The following is a 27,285-nucleotide window of genomic DNA, read 5'->3' on the forward strand; positions in this document are numbered from 1 at the left end:
CCCCCCCCCCCATGATACAGACGTCCTATGTGGTCCTCTATCTTTACATGTGCCTGCACCCCCCCCATGATACAGACGTCCTATGTGGTCCTCTATCTTTACATGTGCCTGCACCCCCCATCATACAGACGTCCTATGTGGTCCTCTACCTTTACATGTGCCTGCACCCCCCATGATACAGACGTCCTATGTGGTACTCTATCTTTACATGTACCTGCACCCCCCCCCATGATACAGACGTCCTATGTGGTCCTCTATCTTTACATGTGCCTCCCCCCCATCATACAGACGTCCTATGTGGTCCTCTATCTTTACATGTGCCTGCACCCCCCCCCGTTGATACAGACGTCCTATGTGGTCCTCTAGTCTTTACATGTGCCTGCACCCCCCATGATACAGACGTCCTATGTGGTCCTCTAGTCTTTACATGTACCTGCACCCCCCCCCATGATACAGACGTCCTATGTGGTCCTCTATCTTTACATGTACCTGCACCCCCCCCATGATACAGACGTCCTATGTGGTCCTCTATCTTTACATGTGCCTGCACCCCCCCCATCATACAGACGTCCTATGTGGTCCTCTATCTTTACATGTACCTGCACCCCCCCCATGATACAGACGTCCTATGTGGTCCTCTATCTTTACATGTGCCTGCACCCCCCCCCCATGATACAGACGTCCTATGTGGTCCTCTACCTTTACATGTGCCTGCACCCCCCCATCATACAGACGTCCTATGTGGTCCTCTATCTTTACATGTACCTGCACCCCCCCCATGATACAGACGTCCTATGTGGTCCTCTATCTTTACATGTGCCTGCACCCCCCCCCCATGATACAGACGTCCTATGTGGTCCTCTACCTTTACATGTGCCTGCACCCCCCCATCATACAGACGTCCTATGTGGTCCTCTATCTTTACATGTGCCTGCACCCCCCCCATCATACAGACGTCCTATGTGGTCCTCTATCTTTACATGTGCCTGCACCCCCCATGATACAGACATCCTATGTGGTCCTCTATCTTTACATGTGCCTGCACCCCCCCATGATACAGACATCCTATGTGGTCCTCTATCTTTACATGTGCCTGCACCCCCCCATGATACAGACGTCCTATGTGGTCCTCTATCTTTACATGTGCCTGCACCCCCCATCATACAGACGTCCTATGTGGTCCTCTATCTTTACATGTGCCTGCACCCCCCCCCATCATACAGACGTCCTATGTGGTCCTCTATCTTTACATGTGCCTGCACCCCCCATGATACAGACATCCTATGTGGTCCTCTATCTTTACATGTGCCTGCACCCCCCATCATACAGACGTCCTATGTGGTCCTCTATCTTTACATGTGCCTGCACCCCCCCCCATCATACAGACGTCCTATGTGGTCCTCTATCTTTACATGTGCCTGCACCCCCCATGATACAGACATCCTATGTGGTCCTCTATCTTTACATGTGCCTGCACCCCCCCCCATCATACAGACGTCCTATGTGGTCCTCTATCTTTACATGTGCCTGCACCCCCCCCCATGATACAGACGTCCTATGTGGTCCTCTATCTTTACATGTGCCTCCCCCCCATGATACAGACATCCTATGTGGTACTCTATCTTTACATGTGCCTCCCCCCCATCATACAGACGTCCTATGTGGTCCTCTATCTTTACATGTGCCTGCACCCCCCATGATACAGACGTCCTATGTGGTCCTCTATCTTTACATGTACCTGCACCCCCCCCCCCCATGATACAGACGTCCTATGTGGTCCTCTACCTTTACATGTGCCTGCACCGTGTACCCCTCCAGGATAAAAAACAAAAAGAGTAAACAAACTTTTTGGTCCCACACTAGACCTGAGCGTCTGTTACAGTGGGGCTGACAAAGGCAATGGGACAATAAAAGACTGACCTCAGCAGAGGAAGGCTGCCTTTTAATCAGACAGTGAAGAGCGGCAGTCTCTCTGCATAAGGGGACAGTGTGCCCAAGTGCAGGGAGCCTGGGCAGAAGGAGAAACTTTGGGGAGAAGATCCATCTATTGGTCTGTTCCCCTGCCTCTCAGTGTGAATCCCAGCGGAGGCTGGTGTGCTGACCCTGTCAGGAATCTCCCAGCTCCTCGCTGCCTGCAGCCAGCTATCAAGCGTGAACGTGCTAACTTTCCGCCCAGAGTTCTCAGCACACATGGGCCTTTCAGATCACCAACCCTTCAGTATCTGCCTTACTCAGATACTTGCAAAAGTAGAGGAATAGATCATTTTTAAACTAATTTAAACTTTTTCCATTTCTTACTCATCTGTGATGTTTGTGGATCTGTACATAGGATGGGGGTACACAGATGCCACGGTCACGTGCTGAGGTCAGAGGACAACTTTTGGGCTTAGTTCCCCCCCCCCAACCAGACCACAGGCCCCGAATTGATTTATTGTTTTACAGATTAGTAAACTGAGCAATTATGGTAAAGAACATTGTGATGCTGGACCCACGATGGCTCATCTAGTAGAGGTGCTTGCCACCAAGCCTGAGAACCTGAGTTCAAACCCCAGGACCCAGCTTGGGTTCTTCTCTGATTTCCAAACATGTCCCATGGTAAATCAATGCCATCCCCTCCAAAATAAATAAATAAAACAAATAAATGTAGTTAAAAATTGTTCAAGAAATTTGTGATGATTAGTATCACTTATTCTTTGGAATAAGGAATTTTATTGACCCTGAAGCAGATGGAATTTGACCACTTAAGTATGCATTAAAATCCATTTTGTTCCCCGGTGAGACCAAGGCTGCCTTATAAAAGATCAGATAAATTCTTTATCAATGAAATTTACTTTATAATAGTACAACTCCAGAGTTTACCAACAGGCAAACAGCTGGCCTCCCTCTGACACACACACACACACAAAAAAACGAGGTTAGAATAGCCTGGTTTAACAGAGAAGACCAGCATGTGCTGGGCAAGAGTAGCCAGGCAGTTAAAGTGCTGCAGACCCAGCCAGGTCTCCCTGTGCAGACCTGGTCAGCCTGCCTGTCTTCCAAGTGTTTGGATCAAAGGTGTGCACCGCAACACTGGCCTGGAGTAAAATGTTAACGACTCAGAACCCCAGTGATGCTCCAGTACAGCACAGACAGAAGGCACATGGTCCCCCCACCTCTGTGAAAGGTATCCGTCACTGGCCAGGTAGAGCGGAGCAAGACTTCAATCCCAGCACTCAAGAGACAGACAGGCAGATCTCTGAGTTGGAGGATAGGCTGGTCTAAAAAGTGAGTTCCAGGGCAGCCAGGGCTACACAGAGAAAACCCTGTCTCAAAAAATAAACAACAACAACAAAATTATCACTGAATAAAACAACTAATTTCCACAAATTATTTATGAGAAATTAAAAACCCAAGTATGAAAGGCAATTTTAACTTTGGAAAAGGAAGCTATCATTTTGTGTGTTTTAAGAAAACAGACTTGGTGTGTGTGGCAGCAGCTTAGCCGAGTTCCTTTAAATAGGCAGGGGCTTGTGCAGTGTGGAGCTCATGGAACATGAGCTGTGTTTGCCTCAAATCCCCAAGCGTCCATTTGCTTAAGAAACCCACGCTTCCTGGCTGGGCGCCTGCATACCAAACCTGCCAGGTCTTGAATAGTTTTAGTTCTGTTACTAAATTAGGAAACTAAAGTAGGCAGTGTCTGGGCCAACAACAAACTAAAAAGGCTCGGCATCATTAGCTTGCAAGTCTCCTTAAAAGCCAGATCATTAGAAGATATTTAATTTTTAATTAGAGATACCAAAGTAATTTAGCCTAATAAGGAGCAATACTAGAAATAATTAAATGAATACAAAAAAGAGAAATCCAGGCTTTTAACACAGTGTTCTATTGGAAACAACCTTCATCCCCATGTTGAAAATAAACCAGCACTTGAGGCTCAGTCTCAGACGTGGATGCTAAAATTCCACTATGTGTTTCCAAGCAGTGGACGGGACAGGTGAAGTCCATCACAGCTCTCCAAAGACAGGCACAGTGCCTGTAGAACTCAGCTCAAGAAGCAGAGCAGAGCAGCCAGCGAGGCTTGGAAAACAGAGGCAGATTTCAAGAAAACAGCTTCTTTACAAGTGACAAAAATACCGAGGGAAAATATGTAGTTTCCTCCTCCCAACCTTTTCTGGGCTCTAGCCAGCATATCACAAGGTCTAAAAAGGACCATACCTATTAATTAGCCTTCCCTAAACTATTTAAAAATCACCCTTATATTTTACCAAAAGCTAATGCCTGAATTCTGAAGGTGTTGGGAGGATTTTCGTTCCAAGAACATCTGAAAAGCATTTCCACTATAAACACTGTTAAACATTCATAAATTTCAGAGCCCTGTTTATTATAGTTTAGTTCTGTGAAACAAGAAAATCAAACGTGTATTTACCATGCAGTCCATATTTTTCATGGTTTATGTATTTAAGCACCAGTTAAAATTACAGAAGAGTGGCAATGTCTGAGTGTGGCAAGAAGCCCCAAAAGACTAGTCACCAAGAACATTCCCTACCCACCTCCTAGCACAACAAAGCCGAGCTCCACACCAGTTCCTGGTGGTTTGGCATGCTTTTCATCACTACCTCTGACATACTTACATGACATCTACAGGAGTTCAAAATGGACTGAGGAGACCTGGCAGTTGCCCAAAACCAGAGCCTGTTGCTTGTATCATTCAACTCCCATCCCTACAACCTGGCCATCCATGAAAAGCAAGGCAGGTCATGATAAGGGGCTGGGCCATTCCATCTCAAGTCTGTGCTGTCCCTCAGAACTAGAAACAATGAGACCAGGTTGGACCTCCCTGATCTACTCCATCACTGTCCCTGCGCTGTTGTGCAAGCACAAGAAAATAAGAGGAACAGGCGCAAGTGTTTAGATAAGTAAAAACAAAAAATAGACTGGGTGATTAAAATTATACTGAACAGTGTAATGGTCTCTACAGATCTATATACAATTCATATGCACATAAAGAGACATGTGAATGAACTCAGTGTCAGAAAATGAAAAAGATGGGTCAGCAGTTAGGAGCACTTGCTATCCTTGCAGAGGACGGCGTTTCAGTTTACAGTATGGTAGCTCACAACAGCCTGTAATTCCAGTCTCAGGAGATCCTATGTCCTCTGGGCTTCTGAGGGACCAGGCATGTGCATGGGGTACCACATACATGCAGGCAAACACCATATACTTAAGAATCAAGGACATCAAAAGAAGAGGAAGGAGGAGGAGGAGGAGGAGGAGGAGGAGGAGGAAGAAGAAGAAGAAAAAGAAGAAGAAGAAGAAGAAGAAGAAGAAGAAGAAGAAGAAGAAGAAGAAGAAGAAGAAGAAGAAGAAGAAGAAGAAGAAGAAAAGAGTTGGCTGTCTTTCACTGCTTCATTAAAAACCCTACCTTAAAGCTACAGTGATCAGGGCACAGGACACTGAAGAGGGAAGGAACAGAACAGCTTCGACAATTTAATCACTAGGTTGAAGGGTGACCAACATCTGGCAGAAAAGCCAGGTAATTTGACAAAGAGACAGCCTTTTCAACAAATTGAGCAGGAACAGCTAAATATGGAAAGGAAAAGAAAAGCCTCCCCTTACCTACAGCATAAGCAGTGATGTGAGATGGATTACATATATTAAGGAGACAAAACCACAGTAAGACTTACAGAACGCCATAAACATTTTGTGATCCAGAGTTTGGCAAACATCTCTCATCTATACCATCAGTAAAATAATCTACAAAATAGAAACTTGGTAAATTTAGCATCATTAAAATTTTAAATGTCTGCTTTAAAAAAAAAACACCATTAAAATATAAACACAAACCACCACAGACTAAGTAAAAAAAACATTTCTAGGCCATCTATCGACAAAAGGTTTTATGCTGACAGCAACAGGGCCAGCACACTGGCTTAAGAGACATTTCGGAAGTGTTTTAGCTTTTGCAAACCATATACCAGCTCTGCCTCAGCGTGAAGGCAGCCACAGATGGATGTGTAAGAATGGGTGTGGCTGTGTTCCAACAAAACTTTGCTCACAACCTCAGATCTTGTTTGCTTCCACATCCTTCCAGGCTGATCTGAAAGCTATTTTATAGCTCTAAGTTGCAGATAACTGACAACAATATGAACTCATCTTTGTTTACAGGCATGTGTGTATATTACCTCTGCTGGAAGGGTGACCCTTCGGTGCTGTCACAACACGCATTTTGATATTACTCATCTTTAGTTCGTTCGTTTTGTGGATTTTCCTTGGAAATAGTTACAACATCTTACCAATTTCCTCATTAATGAGCTCATTTTCCTCATTAAAAGCTTTATGACATTTAAAGTCCTCAGCTGTGTGAGAACCAAAAATTTAAGATTTTTCGTAAACATGATGCTCTGACACCCAAATGGATGCAGAACTTCAGAATGTACCAAGAAATCTTACAATGCGATACCAAGAACACAAACAACTAGAGGCTGTGAAAGGGCTTGGCAGATCAAGTGTTCGACCCACACAGATGCAGGGGCAGCTCACTTGTAATGTCATCCCAGGCACATCCAGAGACACCTGGAGCTAGATGGTTAGTGAGACCAGTCACACCGAGAGACTATCCCTCAAAGACAAAGACGAAGCATGATCAAGGAATACTTCTGATATCAATGTTAAAAATCCACACGGACATAAAGAAGGAAAAAAACCCCTATTTTATGGTTAAATATCTGAAATAAATACCAAAGAAATGGCAAATAAATCCATAAAATATATTAGTTTTTAGTTAGTAGTAAAATGCAAACCAAAGCTGCCAAAAAGATCCTCCGACGTGGCCAGCGGAGCAAGGACAGTGTAAAAAGATGGATGTACCAAATGTTAACACGAGAAGACAGAACTAGATGGAACCTTCACCGTTGCTATCAGGGACGTAATGGCACAGCCACTTTGGAAAACGGATTGGAAATTTCTTCTAGTCAAGAATTCACTAACCAGATAGCCCAGCAGCACTTCTATTCAGAGGTATTTGTGGAAGAGAAACGAAAATACAAGTCCACAAAAACGACTTCCCAGGCAGTGGTAGAGCAAGCCTTTAATCCCAGCACTCCGGCACTTGGGAGGCAAAGGCAGGTGGATCTCTGTGAGTTTGAGGCTAGCCTGGTCTACAAGAGCTAGTTCCAGGACAGTTAGGACTATACAGAGAGACCCTGTCTTGAAAAACAAAACAAAAACAAAAAGGTAGTATATTCGTCCGTGTGTATATGTGTGGGCACATGGTTCACAGTGGACATACAGAGGTCAGAGGACAAGTTGTGGACACCAGTTCTCTCCCCCACCGTGTGTACCCTGTGGACTGAACTCAGGTTATCAAGCTTGGTGGCAAGTACCCATATCCGCTGAGTCATATTACTAGGCTTGCTATTTGGTTCTTAGATAGCGAAATAACTGAGAGATTTGGCCTCTGCAAAATACAACTTCAATAATGCCACAGAATCCTATCACGGTGAAGAAATCTATCTCTAAGAAAGTCATTCCCTATCTTCAGACCACAAGAAAAATGTCACCAAAACAGGTCTGTGTTGTCTGCTGTTGTGACACTATGCTGGAGAAAATCAACTTGAAGGACAAAGAAGTATCCAGGTCACAGTGTTAAAAGTTTCAGTCCACGACACGAGGCTCTGCTAGTTCTGTGGCCTGGCCGGCTGAGCATCATGGCAGGGAGCATGTGGTACAATAAGCTGCTCCCTTATGGCAGCTGGAAATGAGAGAGGGGGTGGGGCTGGGGACAAGATATACCCTTCAAAGACATGCTTTCTTCCCCCAAGTGGGCCGGGTCTCCTCGGGCTTCCACTGCTTCCCAAGAGCACCACCAGCTGGAGGCCAAATCTCAAACTGAAGGACATCCAACCCACCATAGCAAGATGCCAGGCTTTAACTCGCTCCAGATCATACGGAGAGCAGGGATGTCAGCAGACCCGGCCAAGGAGCAGGGGAAATACACAACTAACCCCTGGCATTGGTCATCAGCATATAAGGGCATTCATTTTGCTGCTTCCTCACCCCAGCAGCCAAGACTCTTGACACCAAGGTTTGTTTATTTGTTTTAATCTATCAACGAATGCACAGAGAAAACTGAGACTGCTGTAAAATCATCAAAGCATCTGAGGAAAACGGTGATTTGAAAGATTAAACAAAGCACTTCAATGCCAAGGGCTGCTAACAAGCAATATCAAACTGCATTTCTTTAATTGCTTCTCATTACATCGACTCCCAGGCAAATTGTAAGGTTTTTCATTCATTAAAATAATCATTAACCATAAAATCACTTACAGAATAGATCATCAGATTTAAATGAAAACCTTTAACAGGGTTAAGACACAATTTGCAGATGAAATAAAGCAACAATTATGCTTCTGATAATAGGCTCAAACAACAAATGAAATATAAAACCTATTGCTTCAACTGAAAACATTCCTTTTAAAGATATATGTATTCCTGCTATATATGCTACCAGCTCTGTTTTCTTCAATTATCAAATCTGACAGGAAACTCTAATTTTCGGGCAACGTCACCAGCAGTAGTGGTATACTGATGTCAAGGCAGAAAAATCAACTTAAGCTGTCATAAAATAATTACGCATCTAGGTCTTATTCCCTGTTGAAAGCAACTGAAGGGAGAAAGGGTTTATATGGCTCACAATTCCAAATCAGAGCCCACCAGTGCAGGGTAGCCAAGGCAGCAGGCACTAAAAGATAGCACTCTGCTGTCACTCACAGTGGACACTAATGCATGCATGCTAGCGCTCTGCTGTGGCTCACAGTGGACACTAATGCATGCATGCTAGTGCTCTGCTGTCGCTCACAGTGGACACTAATGCATGCATGCTAGTGCTCTGCTGTCACTCACAGTGGACACTAATGCATGCTAGCGCTCTGCTGTGGCTCACAGTGGACACTAATGCATGCTAGCTCTCTGCTGTGGCTCACAGTGGACACTAATGCATGCATGCTAGCGCTCTGCTGTGGCTCACAGTGGACACTAATGCATGCATGCTAGTGCTCTGCTGTCACTCACAGTGGACACTAATGCATGCATGCTAGCGCTCTGCTGTGGCTCACAGTGGACACTAATGCATGCATGCTAGCTCTCTGCTGTCGCTCACAGTGGACACTAATGCATGCATGCTAGCTCTCTGCTGTGGCTCACAGTGGACACTAATGCATGCATGCTAGCTCTCTGCTGTGGCTCACAGTGGACACTAATGCATGCATGCTAGCTCTCTGCTGTCGCTCACAGTGGACACTAATGCATGCTAGCGCTCTGCTGTCACTCACAGTGGACACTAATGCATGCATGCTAGCGCTCTGCTGTCGCTCACAGTGGACACTAATGCATGCTAGCTCTCTGCTGTCGCTCACAGTGGACACTAATGCATGCATGCTAGCTCTCTGCTGTGGCTCACAGTGGACACTAATGCATGCATGCTAGCTCTCTGCTGTCGCTCACAGTGGACACTAATGCATGCATGCTAGCTCTCTGCTGTGGCTCACAGTGGACACTAATGCATGCTAGCGCTCTGCTGTGGCTCACAGTGGACACTAATGCATGCATGCTAGCTCTCTGCTGTCGCTCACAGTGGACACTAATGCATGCATGCTAGCTCTCTGCTGTGGCTCACAGTGGACACTAATGCATGCTAGCGCTCTGCTGTCGCTCACAGTGGACACTAATGCATGCATGCTAGCGCTCTGCTGTGGCTCACAGTGGACACTAATGCATGCATGCTAGCTCTCTGCTGTCGCTCACAGTGGACACTAATGCATGCATGCTAGCTCTCTGCTGTGGCTCACAGTGGACACTAATGCATGCATGCTAGCTCTCTGCTGTGGCTCACAGTGGACACTAATGCATGCATGCTAGCTCTCTGCTGTCGCTCACAGTGGACACTAATGCATGCATGCTAGCTCTCTGCTGTCACTCACAGTGGACACTAATGCATGCATGCTAGCGCTCTGCTGTCGCTCACAGTGGACACTAATGCATGCTAGCTCTCTGCTGTCGCTCACAGTGGACACTAATGCATGCATGCTAGCTCTCTGCTGTCGCTCACAGTGGACACTAATGCATGCATGCTAGTGCTCTGCTGTCGCTCACAGTGGACACTAATGCATGCATGCTAGCGCTCTGCTGTCGCTCACAGTGGACACTAATGCATGCATGCTAGCGCTCTGCTGTGGCTCACAGTGGACACTAATGCATGCTAGCTCTCTGCTGTGGCTCACAGTGGACACTAATGCATGCATGCTAGCTCTCTGCTGTGGCTCACAGTGGACACTAATGCATGCATGCTAGCGCTCTGCTGTGGCTCACAGTGGACACTAATGCATGCTAGCTCTCTGCTGTCACTCACAGTGGACACTAATGCATGCTAGCTCTCTTCTGTGGCTCACAGTGGACACTAATGCATGCTAGCGCTCTGCTGTCGCTCACAGTGGACACTAATGCATGCATGCTAGCGCTCTGCTGTCGCTCACAGTGGACACTAATGCATGCTAGCGCTCTGCTGTGGCTCACAGTGGACACTAATGCATGCTAGCGCTCTGCTGTGGCTCACAGTGGACACTAATGCATGCATGCTAGCTCTCTGCTGTCGCTCACAGTGGACACTAATGCATGCTAGCTCTCTGCTGTCGCTCACAGTGGACACTAATGCATGCATGCTAGCGCTCTGCTGTGGCTCACAGTGGACACTAATGCATGCATGCTAGCGCTCTGATGTCGCTCACAGTGGACACTAATGCATGCTAGCGCTCTGCTGTCACTCACAGTGGACACTAATGCATGCATGCTAGCGCTCTGCTGTCGCTCACAGTGGACACTAATGCATGCATGCTAGCGCTCTGCTGTGGCTCACAGTGGACACTAATGCATGCATGCTATCTCTCTGCTGTGGCTCACAGTGGACACTAATGCATGCTAGCGCTCTGCTGTTGCTCACAGTGGACACTAATGCATGCATGCTAGCGCTCTGCTGTCGCTCACAGTGGACACTAATGCATGCTAGCTCTCTGCTGTTGCTCACAGTGGACACTAATGCATGCATGCTAGCGCTCTGCTGTCGCTCACAGTGGACACTAATGCATGCATGCTAGCTCTCTGCTGTCGCTCACAGTGGGCACTAATGCATGCATGCTAGCTCTCTGCTGTCGCTCACAGTGGGCACTAATGCATGCATGCTAGCGCTCTGCTGTGGCTCACAGTGGACACTAATGCATGCTAGCTCTCTGCTGTCGCTCACAGTGGACACTAATGCATGCTAGCTCTCTGCTGTCGCTCACAGTGGACACTAATGCATGCATGCTAGCGCTCTGCTGTCGCTCACAGTGGGCACTAATGCATGCATGCTAGCGCTCTGCTGTGGCTCACAGTGGGTAGATGCTCCCACCTAAGTCAACAGAATCAGAATAAACCCTAGAGACCAACCTAATCTAGATGATCTTTACGGACACTGCCCCCCACGGTAACCTAGACTGTGTCAAATTGACAAAGCTATCACAACATGAAAATATAATCCTTGTTTATGTGCCCAGATATACTTTGTTTTCATAGTTTGGTTAATGAATGCAATACATCAAACACTACCACACAAGAAAGCTGTGTTTGATACCTGAAAGCTCTTTATAATAAAAATGATACAAGTTCTGCCAAAACATCAAAAGATGTAATAGGAACTGCTCCATGCTACCTCTAAAGTATTGAAAGTTGACTTAGATACAAACATACTCACTCTCTGAGGGCTCACGAACAGGCTGTACCTAAGAAAATATATTTCATTATCTTCAAGAAAAATCACTCCAGAAGATTAAGAACACTTCTATTTTAATCAGGCAGTTAAAATATTCTAACTTCTTGGTTTTCAACATTAAAAATGGTTATAAAGCTGGGACAGGTTTTCATCATAGCAGACACAGCTACTTTTACAACTTACTGTAACTAAGGAAACATTTCATGAAGTCTGAGAGAATGCTGACTCATCTGCAGTGTGTGTTGCACACTTAGGAGATGTGTGTCTCCTTCCACAAACCACTAACACACCAGCTTGGTCCCTGAGGGTGGACTGTTTCTTCTTCTTTTGTTTTGAGACAGGGTTTTGTTGTATTGGAACTCACTCTGTACACCAAGCTGGCCTCAAACTCACAGAGATCCACCTGCCTTTGTCTCCCAAGGGCTGGGATTAAAGGCACAGGTCACAGCCTACTGAGGTAGTTGACCTCAGCAGCATCACTGCAGCCCCTACACAGGACCAAGCCTGAGAAGCCCTGCACAGTACCAGTTCCTTGCATCAGACAGGAGCATCGAGTGCAGGGACTCTGACTAGGACATTAGCTGTGCTGATGCTTCTCCACAGAGGAATAGTCCATGCATATAAACTCAGTGTGCCGTGGTCAGCAGCAGGACAGATGACAGAGGCGTCAAGTCTCAGGCACCAACTTTGCTTCTCTTGCTTTCTAAAATTATTTTTAAAACATACTGTCACAATAAACTTGTTGAACTGCCACAGTTTTGAGACATTTGGCAAGTTCTTCACCATTTTCCTTCACACCTTCCCTAAAAAGGACTTATTTTCTGTATTCCACACTGAGGATAAAACATTTTTTTTCTTTAAAAGAATTTTAATGGCCATTTTTATCCTCTGCTTTTAGCCAAATTGTCAAAGTTTATAAAAGTATATAAATAAAAATTAAAGGCCTCAGTTCCATGTTTTTTTCTGAAAAAGCTATGTGTTTCATTTAATTCCATATACTAAAATAATTTTATATAAACACCTAAATAAAGTATTTGCATAAAGCTCCTTATACCTAATTTTGCTATAGAGGTCACACTGGAAGTCTGTAATGGCCACTCAAAACACAAGCTCTCAATGTGACCTGAAGACAAACCCCCTGGAAGACCGAGGAAGACAGCTAGCTGTTGCCCCTTGTGCTTTTTCCCAGCTCTCTACTGAAATAATAACTAGTCATCCTATACACCCAATTCTTCTCTCCCCTATCGGTCCGGCCTCTTTTTTGGAAGAAATAGTAGAATATTCTCTCCTTTGCAGGCTGAATTCAGATTCCCGTTTTCTCTAGTACGCAGCAGGGTTAATCTTGCAAAGCAAGAGGAAGAGTAAGTCTCCCAAGTCAGGCTGTCGACACGCAGTGTGACCACACTCGTGTGGTTGGTGACACTGGAGGACTGCTTTGCAGAGGAACCATTTCTCAGATGCCTTTTCAACAACAAAGAGGTGGGAGGCTGAACCCCACTACCTGTGATGATGTCCAATCAAGGAGAGTAATCTGGGGTAAAGAGACTAGCTCCTGGGGCACAGCAGGCACAATATGATACTTTGTGTTCTGAGATTTCACAAAGAAGGTACGAGGAGGGCTCAATGGGCTGATAACTAAGTCCACAGGACCAGTGTTCCTAGGCCAATGCAGAGAACCTGAGCACACGAAAACACGGTGGCAGCTGGAGTGGAAGCCACACTTCTAATCAGTGGAGCACCTGCCACAGTTTGCCAGCTGGAGCCGGTGCCACAGTTGCCTAGTCTGTATCAATAAAATTTAACAAGCAGGGTGGCAAGCAACAGGGAGCCCAGAGGATAGAGCATTGGGTCTTCTGCGACCTCTGCAAAAGGCCAATCCTTTGCCTTCACAGTGCTCAAGCTGCTTTGGTGGCAGCAGGATGGCCCTAAAAAAAGGTACAACCGAAGCTCAAGGCACCAACAGGGGTAAGTGGAACAAAACACATTGAAGGAAAAAACTATCACATCTGAAGGCCGAGTTTCAGTGCTAAGACAGGGGGCACAGCTGTGTGTGCTGGCTACACGAAGGACATAGCTCTGTGCTTGCACATGCTTTTAGCTGCTCCAGCACAATCCGTTCATGTTTTTAATTTGAGCTAAAAAGCCCTTCCTTTTTTGGTATGCAAAACAGCTTTTCAAGGATTAAAGCATAAAAAAATAGTCTGATTTATAAGCCAGATGCAAGTAACATCTTTGCAGGCGTATGGTCACTTTTGTTGTTTGTCACCGTAACCTCTCGGAGTTCTAGGAAAGTGACCGTCACAGTAGTATGAAGCATGCTTATTGGAGGATTAGCTAGTTTTTCTCTCTTGTCCAATATCATCGGCCTTTGAGGTCTTTACAACAGTGAACCGCAAAGCATTTGGCAAGTGTACCCGCACTGGTGGGATTTTCCCCCAATAATATCTTATTTATTTGTGTTAATGTTTCTCTTCATAATGTATGATATGACTTTGTATCAAATTAGAAAAAGTCAACCAAAGACTATTAGTTTAGATTAGTTCAAAAGCAAATCCTGTTACAGTTTTGGTGCTGTGATTAGAAAAAAACATATAAATGTTTTTAAAGTGCTATAAACCCAATAAACATGATAGAAGGTAAGTAAACATGAGAAATCAAACAATAGTATCTAAGAGAAATTTTGATGGCAGGGCAATTGAAAACAGACTCACTTCCCACCCAAACAGAATAAAACTAAATCAAAAGACATCGGGGCAGCTGTTTGAATCAATGAACATGCAGCACTAAACTATGATCCTTGGAACACGGGAAACCAGAAGGAGGCCCATCGTGGACTTGGAACACGGGAAACCAGAAGGAGGCCCACAGTGGGCTCGGAACACGGGAATGAGAACGAAGCCCACCGTGGGCTCGGAACATGGGAATAAGAATGAGGTCCATCATGGGCTGGGCTTTCCCATATGCAGCACATTCCGGGCCATGGAACAGGGAAGTGAACCGCAAACAGCCCAGCTTCACAAAGCTGGAAAAGTAGAAGGCAGAGTTCCAGACAAACAAAACACCTGGAAAACGCAAAAATGGGAACCTAAGAAAAAGCTGCAGAAAGGTGAAGAATGGGCCATGGTCTGAATGCTTATGCCCCTCAAAATCTACGTTGAAACCTCTTCACAGTACAACCGGGCTACAAAGGGAGGCCTCGTGACGGGAGTAGGTCTCCATGAGGCCTCTTGCCTCTTCAATCATGAGAAGACAGTGAGGAGATGCCATTCTGCCTGTACACTAGCAAGCAGCCTTCCCCAGACACCACGTCTGCTGCCCCTGGATTGTAGACGTCACAGCCTCCAGACCCACGAGAGAGGAAGTTGCAGCCTTTAAGCCATGCAGTTTTCCCTACTGCATCCGGGTGGATTAAAGCAGAGAAGCAGAACAGCAGCTGTAGATCACAAGGAGAGTCGGGTAGAGGACAAGATGATGCATGCCACCCAACAGTTGTCACCCAACAGGAGAGAACTCATGCCTGGTACTGGAAACTTCATCAGCTTCTCAGAGCCAGTCAGTCATGGACCTTAGGAAAGATTCTTCGACCACCACTTTGCTAGATCAGCGTGATTCCTTACACTACATTCTACATCTTATCCTTATACCCACAGGTAAGCAGAGCTACCAACTCTCAGCAAAGAAGCCCTTCTTTATACCAAATGGGGACCATCACAGAAAACCACAACTGGACACGATGAAGAGATCAACAGATCATGGGGAGCCTAGTCCCAACAGATACATCTACAGTACAACTCCTGTATCTATGGCTCAGGGAACATCATAGAAGAGGGGGAGGAAATACTGTAAGAACCATAATACCAGGAAGTCAGCTGTGAAACAGTTTCTCCTGGACAGTTCCTGCATAAACAAGATCTGAGCAATGACAGTATCAATGCTATGTCATATGTGTTAATGTGGATGGGGTGGGGGTGGGGGAGTTTAGTTTAAGAGGTCTCACCATAAAAAGGAACTACAGACAACAAATGAAGGCTGGGAGGAGAATTAGGCCCTCTCTGGAATGAGCCTCCTTATTGGTTGTCCAATGCATAGTGGTCAATCTTGAAACCATAGACATATCAACAAAATGAACTCAACTGGTTGCAATTATGTATATATGTACACACACATACATATAGATGTGCGTGTATGTGCGTGTATGTGTGTGTAACACTAAAAATAAAAAAAGAGGTTGTCAACTTGAAAGGAGTTATGGGGGAGGAAAGGAAGGAGAAAAGTGATACAATTGTATTTCAATTAAAAGATTAAAACAACAGCAAAAACCCTTAACAAAAAAACAAAGTTCTAGTGATATGTAAAAAATACCAACCAATCTAACATGTAATGAAGCCCCACAAAGAAGAAACGTGATGCAGAAAAATATTTGAAGAAATGACAGAAAACTTTCCATGCTGGGAATAAAAAAAAAAAAAACAAGAAAGAGAATTATTTTTAAAGCTACATGGAAACACATCACAGATAAACTATGGTACCAAAGTTAATGAAAATGCCTTCATGCAATAATAGTAAAAAAAAAATTCATGGGAGTGATGGAATGAATTAACAAGAGACTTTTTATCACATGCAGTGGAGGGCATCCTTAAAGAAAGCCAACTCAAAATCCCATAGTCAGAAAAGTCAAAGATGACTTTTTTACTAAAACAAAGACAAGCAAACAACCCTGCAGAGATGGCTCATTGTCCGTACATAGACCTGCACTACAGGAAATAGTTATGGAAGTGCTTCAGCTAAAGAGCAATGCATACAACACAAGCCATCCAGAGGAAAGAGTGAAGAGCTTTGTACACTTTAATATATACAGAAATAAAAGTGTCTGCTGTAAGAGCACTGAGGAGGGGGGTACATGGAAACATGAAGGCATCGGGTGTCTCCTTAGCTCGGGGTGCATATTGTGAGCCCTAGAGAAAAACTATCACAGGAAATTAAATGCAACACTGAAACATATACAAGTAATCCAAAAGAAAACAGGACACAGAAGAACCACAACCTATGGTGGCCGGATATGGGAAGGGCAATTTCAAAATATAGACACTGGGATGGCAAGATGACTGACTGGGTCAAGGTGCTTACCAGCAAGTCCAGTGACATGAGTTTGATCCCCAGGATCCACATGTGGAAGGAAAGAGCAACATCTTCAAGTTGTCCTCAGACCATCATATGCGTGCCTTGGCAAACACACATACACACACACACACACACACACACATACACACACACACACACACACACGTCAGACAGGTTTTAAATGAAATAAAAAATTGGACTGGAGAGATGGCTCAGCAGTTAAAGGCATGAACTGTTCTTACATCCAAGTTTGATTCCTGGCACACAGGTTAGGTGGCTCATAACCAACTGGAAGTTTAGCTCCAGGATCTGAACTTCACCACACACACACATGTACACACACACACACACACACACACACACACACACACACACACACAAATTTAACTGTAAAATAAAGTTAAGAAAGGGCTGGAGCAATTGTTCCAAAGTCATGAGCATGCCCTGCTCTTCAAAGGACAGAGGTTCTAGCCTCAGAACTCACATGGGGGCTCACAACCCTCTGTGACTCCAGTCCTAGGAGATCCAGTGCCCTCTTCTGGCCTCTGCAGGTACCACACACATGTGGTGCACAGACATATACAGAGATAAAAAAATCCATGAACATAAAATTATAAAATATAAAAAAGAGAAAAAATACAATAGAAAAGTCATAAGAGATCACCATTCTTCTTTAATAACCAACACAAGCTAGGTGTGCCATGTAACTGTAGCTCCTAAATTCATCAGCAACTGAGGTGGCCGTTGTCATAAGCTTACTTCAATAAGTGACAAGACCATTTTAAAAGAAATCTCTGGCTTCTGGGCCCTGACTGAAAGAAAGAGAGGAAAAGGAAACCTGCCCCAAGTCCAGCTGTGGAAGTCTGAAAGGGGCATTCCTGGCTCTCCTTCCTCCCTCTCTCTCTCTCTCTCTCCCTCTCCCTCTCTCTGATGCAATTTTCCCAAGGCACATGAGGCTTTCAGCTAGGGAAAACAGGAGGATGGAGATAATAAGAAAGCCAGGAGAACCTTCTGTGAGCAGGAACACTTCAGAATATAGTGAAGCCAATACAGGCCACAGTGGGACTGGGGCGAGGGCAGATGGAAGAACATTTCTCAGCAATTAGAAAATGCCAATCACCAACATGTAAACCAGGAAGCTATCTCCTGCAAATCAAAGGAAAGCTCCGAACAGCCTATAAACACACAAGGAGGTATTTGTCACTCTCAGGCAAGAGAAAAACACAGACTAAATACAAAATAAAAGGACTTTTTTTTATACCTAATAACCTAGCTAAAAACAAGCAGGAGAAGCACATGGGAAAGACTGCACTGGGAGGAGGGGCCTGGGGCCTCCTACACACCGGTCGGCCACTCTGAAGACTGCTAGGAAGCGTTTTATAAAGTTAAATGTACACTACTACCCTATGAAGCAGCAACGTTTTCACTCTTGAGATATTTTACTCCAAAGAAATAAAAAGGTATATCCACAAAAAGTCATGTTCCCTTACAGTTTTATCAGCTTTATTCATATGAACATAAACATTTGAAAAAATCTGTATGCTCATCAAGAGGAAGTAAATACGTATGCAATGGAGTACTACTCTGAAATAAAACAGAACAAAGTACAGATATGTGCAACAGCATGAATGCCACTCAAAACGATTCTCAGAGAAAGAAGCCGCACATAGGACGCACATCAGGGCAAGAGAGGGTAATGAACTATGTGACGGGGCTGGAGAGATGGCTCAGAAGACTGACTGCTCTCCCAGAGGTTCTGAGTTCAATTCCCAGCAACCACATGGTGGCTCACAACCATCTGGAATGAGATCTGTGCCCTCTTCTGGCCTGCAGGGATATGTGCAGGCAGAACACCGTATAATAAATAAACAAATCTTTAAAAAAATATATGATATGAAAACACAAGAGACCGCTTGGAGGAAAGAATGGAGATAGGCAGAGTGGGAAGAAGAGGGTAGGGGCAATAAGAACAATATAATAATATATGGATGAAAATGTCTTAGTGAAACCCATGCCTAACTGATGTGTGATTATTTGGGTACGAGTGGTCAGAAAAATGAATGAACAGTCTCTGCCTATAAAATGGCACCCAACGTGGCGCAACTACATCCACGCAAAACCTAAGAGAGCTTGGGAAGGAATTCTAGACACACACACACACACCAAAAAAAAAAAAAAAGAGTTAAGCACGGCTTGTTGGTATCACACAGAAGAGCACCAATTATATTATAAAAGGTAAAGCGGTGGCAAACAGAATGGTCATCAGCATACAGGGACATCCTGGCCATGATGCTACGACTAACTCTGACATCCTAAGCATTAACAGGAGAGTGTGGTGCACAATGCGGTACAGAGACGACAAGGTCAATATGCTCCAGCTCCAGCCTCAGACAAGCAGCTCGGGCCTTGTAGGCGACAGAAGTGCGCAACGGTAGGCTGCAGCTCACAGAAGCCAGCGAGAACAAGCTCAAGTAGAAAGCCTGCGTGACTCAAGAACAGAGCCAGTGGAATACTGGAGGAGAGCAAGGTGAGCCAACCTACTGAATACTTCCCCCCTTTTTTTTTCTAATACACCTGTCTATCACCTAGCACCCGAGATGCTAGTATAATAATTCAGATCACAATGCAGTATAATAATTCAGAAGATAAGGCAAACCGATTTTGACACCTGCTATACCCATTCTTCCCCCATTCTCTCCCTCCCTCTCTCTTTCCCACCAGTCTCTTCCAGACTTCCCAGGGAAACATTGCTTCTGCTTCTGCCAGGCACCCACACGGGGAGCAGGCGAGTGCTGAGAAGGCAAAAGCACAACACAGAGAACAGCAGTACTGCAATCCAATAGAAGAGGGAGAGAATTTGTAGAAAATGGGTATTAATCAAGAACCATTCTCTAGTTATCATGTAAGCCATAGGTAAGTTTCAGAATCTGATAGTACCCTGGGCTCCATGGCAATCTGGACTTGAAAAGACCAGAAACTTAAAAACAGTTCTGACAGCTCTGACTATCCTTACAGCCAGGCTATTATACAGGTGCCCGTGTTAATTCTACATCCTGAATATTTTTCATTTTTCAATTAGTGGCTATGAAATAATTTTTTCAAGCACACACACACAGATATACCCACCCACATACACACATGCACATGCCAGCACATACCGCATATATACTAAGCAAACAAACTTCCACCAAGCAGTGGGTGGCACACGCCTTTAATCCCAACACTAGGGAGGCAGAGGCAGGTGCATCTCTGTGAGTTCGAGGCCAGCCTGGTCTACAAGAGCAAATTCCAGGACAGGCTCCAAAGTTACAAAGAAACCCTGCCTCAAAAAACAAACAAACAAACAAAAATCCACCATAGTAAGCTGGGAAGCTTTTGAGGGAACCCAGCATGGCAAACAGCTACTTAACAATATAGACTATACAGAAGGGACGGCCATAGCATATCAGTTAATGAGGTCAACTGCCACCAATGCCACCAAAGAAGAACAACCACTGAGACCCTCCCCTTCTTTTCTTCAATCTATGTCCCAAACATTTGGGAGAGCTTTAGACCTGGCCCAACCAATCAAATATCTGAAATCACATCACAATGAGCTGTGTGGATGTGGGGCAAGGAAGTAGGAGGGCCTGTCCAGCATTAACAGGATGCCCAGGAAGAAGAGCACCTACTCCTGGCCTGGCACCGTGGCACATGCCTTTCATCTCAACACTTAGGAGGCAGAGAAGGGCGGACCTACAGAGTTCCGGGACATCCAGGACTACACAGTGAAGCCCAGTCCCAAAACAAAACAAACAAACAAAACCTACTCAAGGCTCTCGTATTTAAAACACACAGCTGTTACAGAATAAAATATCACTCAAAACAAGAAGAGCCAGGTGTAGACAATAGAAATAAAGCTAGGAAACTAAAATAAGAAACCACACGCCTGAATTCCTGTGGCACAGAAGTGCAGATAAAACAAGTTCTGTGAAAGCAGTCAGGAGATGTATACCTTCAGCGGTTACTAAGAGGCAGTCAGATGGCATTAGAACACCATTAACTTCTGGGAATGCACTGGAAGGAAATGATCACATCCCACCACAAAATGTGATGCACAGGAAAGAACAAAGAACAGAACACCCACATGGAACAAAAGCACTCCGTGCCCTTGCTTGCATATAAGCAGGGTTTGCAAATAACTGCATTAGACCCATGCATTTCATTCTTTGTCTTTGATTTTGGGGACAGGGTCTCTTGTATCTCGGGCTGGCCTTGAACCCACCACGTAGCCAAGGCCAACTGTGAACTTCTGATCCTCTTGCGTTACTGTACGTGGTTTGTACAGTGCTGGGGATTGAACCCAGGGCTTCATACATGCTAGGCAAGCACTCTCCCAACTGAGCTACAGTCAGTCCCAGCCCCTACTATGCGTCAGTTAGTGTCAAATATGAAAGCTTCTATCTCTGCTGCTACATTTTCTAGGCAGTCTTCAAAAGAGCACTTAATCCCCTGCGATCTAAAAGGAGAAAGTGAAAGCTGGAATGATCAGACACCACCCGTGCGTGATAAGCCCTGAAACCCACGTTCTTTACTGACTCGAAAGTGTTTGCACTGAATATAGTTGGAAGCAGTGAGACTTGTTATGAGGTTATATGTTACTTACCCGCTTAATACTATTTTTACAAAAAATACCACAAACCTCTGACTTCACTCTCACTCAAGCATCTTGCCCAGCAGTGGCGGGAGGGGACACTGATCATGACGCGCTCCCGCAGTGGCCCTAAGACAGAAACACTATATCCTTACATTTACGCCAGAAGCACCCTTGCTTATGTTTCACCTGCATTCATTCCTTTGTTTCGCCTTACATAAACAGACACTTGCAAATGCATCTATATATCCCACTGCTGGGGCATAGAGTGATAAAAACAGAGTCATGGCACACAAGAAACTATACAAACAGGGATTACCTGGAGGTAGGAATTGTAGTTGGTTGTTAGCTAATCGAAGATGACGCAAGGCTCTCAGACGACCAATTTCCGGGCAAACAATCTCTAAGGCATTGTCACTAAGATCCAGACACTGGAGTTTTACAAGGGACCCAATGGCTTCCAAGAGAGAGAGAGAGAGGGAAGGCAGAATGAGTGGGAGGCAAGTGGTCCTGGGTGAAATGCTCAGTCTTCCCTCTCCCCCTTGGACTGACAAAGCAGGAGAGCAAAGCTATGAAAGTCATAGATATTTACACCCTGAGATAAAATGCAGCTTAACAAGGGAACAAAGAAACATGCTACACCAGTGGGGGAAATGTGTGATTAAAGAAACCATTCAAAGATGAGCCCAGCTGTGATGGCAAACTTCAGTAGCCACTGACCAGGGAGCTGAGGGGAGGGCAGAGCCTGAGGCCAGTCTGAGGCCAGCCAGGACATAGGAGTCTGCTCTCAGATGAACTAAGAGCAGGGGCCGGGCAGTGGCTCAGTTGGTAAGAGTGTGTCATGCAAGCAAGGAAACCTGAGCTCACTCACTGGCCTGCCAGACTAGCCTACTTGGTGAGCTCCAGGCCAGGCCAGTGAAAGATTTCCCTCAAACAAAACAAAACAAAAAAAGGAAGGCATCTGAGGAGTAAGTCACATGGTTGTTCTCCCACACACGCAAACTTTGAAGGAATGTATGATTTTCTGTGTAACTAAATTCTGAGTTTGTTGCATTTAGCACGTGCTTCACTGTCTAGAGATGGACCTGGCCATTCACTGGCCTCTTAGCCTCATCTACTTAACCCTAATCCTTAACTGGACTCACATTTTCAAAGCAAACCAATTAAGGAGACCTTTAGGTTAAAATTCCCTAACACGCTAACCAAAATGGGTTTAAAAAGATAATTTCATCCATTCATAAAGCAATATATAAACTATATAGCTTTCAAACTAAAAAATTCTAAGTATGCTTACCTTCTGGGACCACAACTATGTTATTTGAGTGAAGGTACCTATGACGAAAGGGGGAGGGGAGAGCAGCTGTTATTATTCAGTATTTTGTCAGTAATCAGTTAATACAAACTGTATGAAAACTTACCAAACATAAGGCAAAACTTCCTTTCATACTGTGATGTCAACCCAAACACACAGATATTATAATTAAGTAATAGCTTATGCTAAATTACAAATATCAAATCTATCTTTCAACTTAGTCATTTTAAAATCATTAATACAAAAAATGAAGTATTTTCCAGCCTCATTAAAAAATTACTAATTTCTCTATTTCATTTAAATTATTCAGGTTTTCAGAAATACATCTACTGTGTAAAACAGATATCAACACCTAGTGAGTAAAAGGAGATGCCAGTTTCAGTTTCTAAAATGTAACTTAGATATTTCTAACTGGCTCAGCTGTTACTGTGACAGGGGAGCTGGGTTCAGTTCCCAGCACCCATCTGTTGGCTCCTCACTGTCTGTAATTTCAGTTCCTGGGACCAAACAACCTTTTCTAAACTCCACTGGTACCAGGCATACATGGGCACATACATACTTGCAGGGAAAACACGCAAAAAGGGAAAAAAAAGAAAAAAAAAGAAAAAAGAAACCCTTAAAGCTATCTCTCGTTGGCATGCTAACTGTAACCCAAGAGCAGGGATTAAATGTTCACTGAAGCATCTGTAGACACTCAGATGCCAACGCACAGAGATTTTACTTCTCAGCAAATGGAACTTCTTTAAAAAGACCTGCAAGCCCGGGCAAGCCTGAGTTATCACATTTTCGCACCGAAGTATCTTTGGCACACTCTTGTGGAGACTCCAGGTACCATCAGAAACAAGATATTTAGAGCCAGACACAGTGACTGCCAGAGATCATACAGTAGTAATAGAAGAAAATAGGCTTCATTGCTGATTTTGAGGTAAGAAAACTAGAGTTTAGAATGATGTATTTTCAAATCAATCAAATCCCCAAAAGTATTTTAAAATATAACTTAGAAAATTTCTTTTGCATTAAAAATCTTTAGTGAATGTTAAAATGCCAGGGAGCACAGAATAACACAGAAAGTAATTTTGTAAAGCTTTTTCTATGCCAAATTAAACCAGCCTTGTAGAGGATGTCAACCTGTGGGTTTTGAAATCAGCAAATCCCAGACACTCTCAGATGTGAGACTTTTCCCTCCAGAAAATTCCTAAAGGCTTTTCACTAATGGTTCTTAAGGTCTGAAACCAGCTTTTCAAAAATGGTTATGGAGAGAAGCAGCCGAGTATTGTGATCAATATCACATGCTCAAACTCCCCAGCAGAACAGAATAAACCCCTCCACAGAGCAGAGAAGCAAGCACACCTGACCACCACCTGACCAACAAGCGACATTTCCTCTCAAGTTTCCACTATCGTTATCCCACTGACTGATAGAAGAGAGACCTGAGCCTAGAGCTCCTGGCCTTCTCGCCAGTTGGTCAAGCAACAAAGCCTTCTCCTTCGGCACAAGTCCACGCTGTAGTATTGGCTTCTGTGTTTGCCAGGCAGCAGCAAGCCCTCGCTTGATAACTATGTGACACCATTTAACCAAATGCACACTCTAGAATAGACTCATTCTTCGTTTTGTGTATACGAACTGATTACACATTTTAAACGCAATCCTTTTGGAAGCATTCTTGATTAAGGTTCTTTGTGCCAAAAGACTGTAAATAAATGTGCAGGCACACACACTACAGTATGCAAATCTGCATTTGTTGTGCAGAGAAGCCAGATGCCATCACATAAAAATAGAGGCAGAGCCCGGCTTTAAACACTGTTTCAACAAAATACGTGCCTGCATTTCTACCTATGAAAACGGCCAAGTCAAAATATATACTAAAGTACCCCCTATTATGACTGAAATTTAAAAACACATTTTAACACACTAAATGTGTCTATAATGAAGACGGCATAAAGCACTACAACATTCCCGATCCTTTCTACACATCAGAACCATCAGGGTCTTCAAAGATCCTCCATCAAGCATCAAGTGAAACACAACCTGAATTCCACAAATAAATCTAAGATACAACCAAGTGAGAATTCACCTAGAACAGGCAGTGAGCCCCTCTGTGATAACTGGGTGAAAGGTATTCCAGAACACTGTACTGTGTTTACTTCACCTTCATAGTAATGTGACCACAGGGACACCCCCCCCCACTCCCCACACCTCCTAATTTATAATCACAAAAGAGAGCCTGTGGACCTCTCCCTGGGAATTAGAGACCAGGTGACCTGGCACTCTTAGAGGGGTGCTTGCTGGGGCAGCGAGCCTGCAGCTGTGTAGTCAGAAGGCTTCTGTGATCACAGCCTCAGGACCTTCAATTCTATCTGCTCTTTTTAATCTCAGAGTCACTGAAATCTCCTTTCAAAATAACTAGTTTTCATCCCGTTTGGCTGAATGCGGCAGAAAATCAAGTTCAACGCTAGCACAGATGCCACTTTAAGGTATAGTTGCTGTGACAAATCTTGGTCATTCTGTCGGGGGTTATTTTTTGTTTGTTTGTTTGTTTTTTTATCAACTGAAACAAACTTTTACCCAATATGTTAATGTCAGTTTCCCAGTGTTGACAAATGCCCCATGGTTCTGTGATGTTAACCATGGGGGAAGCTGGGTGAGGCTTATGGAGAACACTCTGTGCTATCTTTACAGTTTCCCTTAACTATGAATGCACTCTACGGTGAAGTTTTTTTTTTTAATTGAAGGATCAGGACTTCCACTTCTAGGCCTGATGGAGTAACAGGGGCCAGACTGGCCTGACTGCTAAAAAATGAAAATAGATGGGCTCTGTGAAAGACAACAGGTGACTTCCTAAGAACAGAGCCAGCAAGGCAAGCCCCGTCATCACCAACTGTCTGGGGGATCCAGGGCTACAGCGGGGTATGGAGCCACTATGCAGCCTTGTCAGCTAGCAGCCAAGAGAAAAGAGTTCTGGAGACAATGGAACTACACCTCACTCCACCCCACCCCAGCCCCTAAAGAAGCAACTCCAAAAAACATTAAGGATCTCTGGACTCTGCTGAATTCTAAAATGCATGTGCATAAGAGGAACTCCGGGCAGAGCAGGAGAAGAGCTATCAGCTGAACAGTCCACAAAGCTCTCTGGAGTGAGAGGCACACACTCAAGCATACTGTCAAACCCTGCACTTATCCAGGGCACTCAGGGGACATCCTATAGACAGCCTGGGCCTTTGCAAAGAAAGCTAACCTCTCCTTAGATCTGAGATTACATCTATTCTAAGAAAGCCATAAACAAACCAAACGAAAATGCCAGGAAACAGCAGAATCCAAAACACAAAAAAAATGTAGACTATGTAAAACACAACTATGGGAAATTTATAAACCATAATCCAATAAGGAAAATGACCCAAACCAGAAAACAATTTTAAAAACCCAATCAATATAAATAAACCCACTATGCAAATAATTAGCAATCAAGGACATTTAAGTAGCCATAATTATCATAATCAGGTATGTACCACCTAGTTTTGCATGTCAACTTGCCACAAGCCAGTGTCATCAGAGAGGAAGGCGCCTCAGTTGAGGAAATGCTTCCATGAGATCCAGCTGTAAGGCATTTTCTCAATTAGTGATCACTGAGGGAGCGCCCTTATGTGGAATTTCCCTCTGTATGAAAGATTTCCCACAACAGGGCCCAGCCCATTGTGGGTGATGGCATCCCTGGGCTGGTGGTCCTGGGTTCTATAAGAAAACAAGCTAAGCAAGCCATGATGAGCAAGCCAGTAAGCAGCGCCCCTTCATGGCCTCTGCATCAGTTCCTGCCTCCAGGTTCCTGTGCTGTTTGAGTTCCTGTCCTGACTTCCTTTGGTGATCAACATTGATGAGGAAGTATAAACAGAATAAACCCTTTCCTCCCCAACTTGCTTTTTGGTCCTGGTGTTCTGTTGCAGCAATAGAAACCCTAACTAAGATAGGACATTTAGATGAAAATTATGAACTATAAAATATAAAGAAAAATAAAATGTCTACAGACGAAAGACATCTATATAAAGAACGAAAATACATAATATATAATCACTGTATGGCGTTAACATACTAACCTACCTCAAAAGCAGAAAAATACAATTTATCAAAGCAGAAGCACAATGCAGAAAGACGCTGAAGAACAGTCATGTCGATTATGGGGGCGTGTATTAAACAGATCAATGAGCACACAGGAGTGTCACAGGTAGGGGCCAAAGGCAGCAGAGGGACTAAAAACACCTGATGCAATAATGTCAAGGATTATCCAAAGGTGAAGAAAATAAACCCTAGAATACTCAGTATACTCAAAGACGAGGAAAAAAGAAAACCACAAAGTTCAAGATCAAATTCTTCCGGAGTGGAATAAAAGCTGGAGGCTCCTGGGGCTGTGAGGGCGGCTCTATGGAAGGCAGCGTGCTCACCTAGCAC

The 27,285-nt window shown here is 44.4% G+C and overlaps 1 protein-coding gene across 4 annotated transcripts in view; it reads right to left on the minus strand.

The window, feature by feature from the left end:
• The window catches only part of Lrrc28 (leucine rich repeat containing 28), a 107,968-nt gene that overhangs the window by 61,600 nt on the left and 19,083 nt on the right, over positions 1 to 27,285 (minus strand). For 3 of the 4 annotated variants that reach the window (XM_075952896.1, XM_075952899.1, XM_075952898.1), the window contains exons 4-5: positions 22,828 to 22,865; positions 21,853 to 21,990 (exon numbers count right to left, since the gene is read on the minus strand). In XM_075952896.1, coding sequence (XP_075809011.1) covers positions 21,853 to 21,990; positions 22,828 to 22,865 — 176 coding nt within the window. The remainder of the gene's footprint in view (positions 1 to 21,852; positions 21,991 to 22,827; positions 22,866 to 27,285) is intronic. The other variant, XM_075952897.1, reaches the window with a different exon arrangement.

The sequence above is a fragment of the Microtus pennsylvanicus genome, chromosome 18, assembly GCF_037038515.1.
Source record: "Microtus pennsylvanicus isolate mMicPen1 chromosome 18, mMicPen1.hap1, whole genome shotgun sequence".
NCBI lineage: Eukaryota > Metazoa > Chordata > Mammalia > Rodentia > Cricetidae > Microtus > Microtus pennsylvanicus.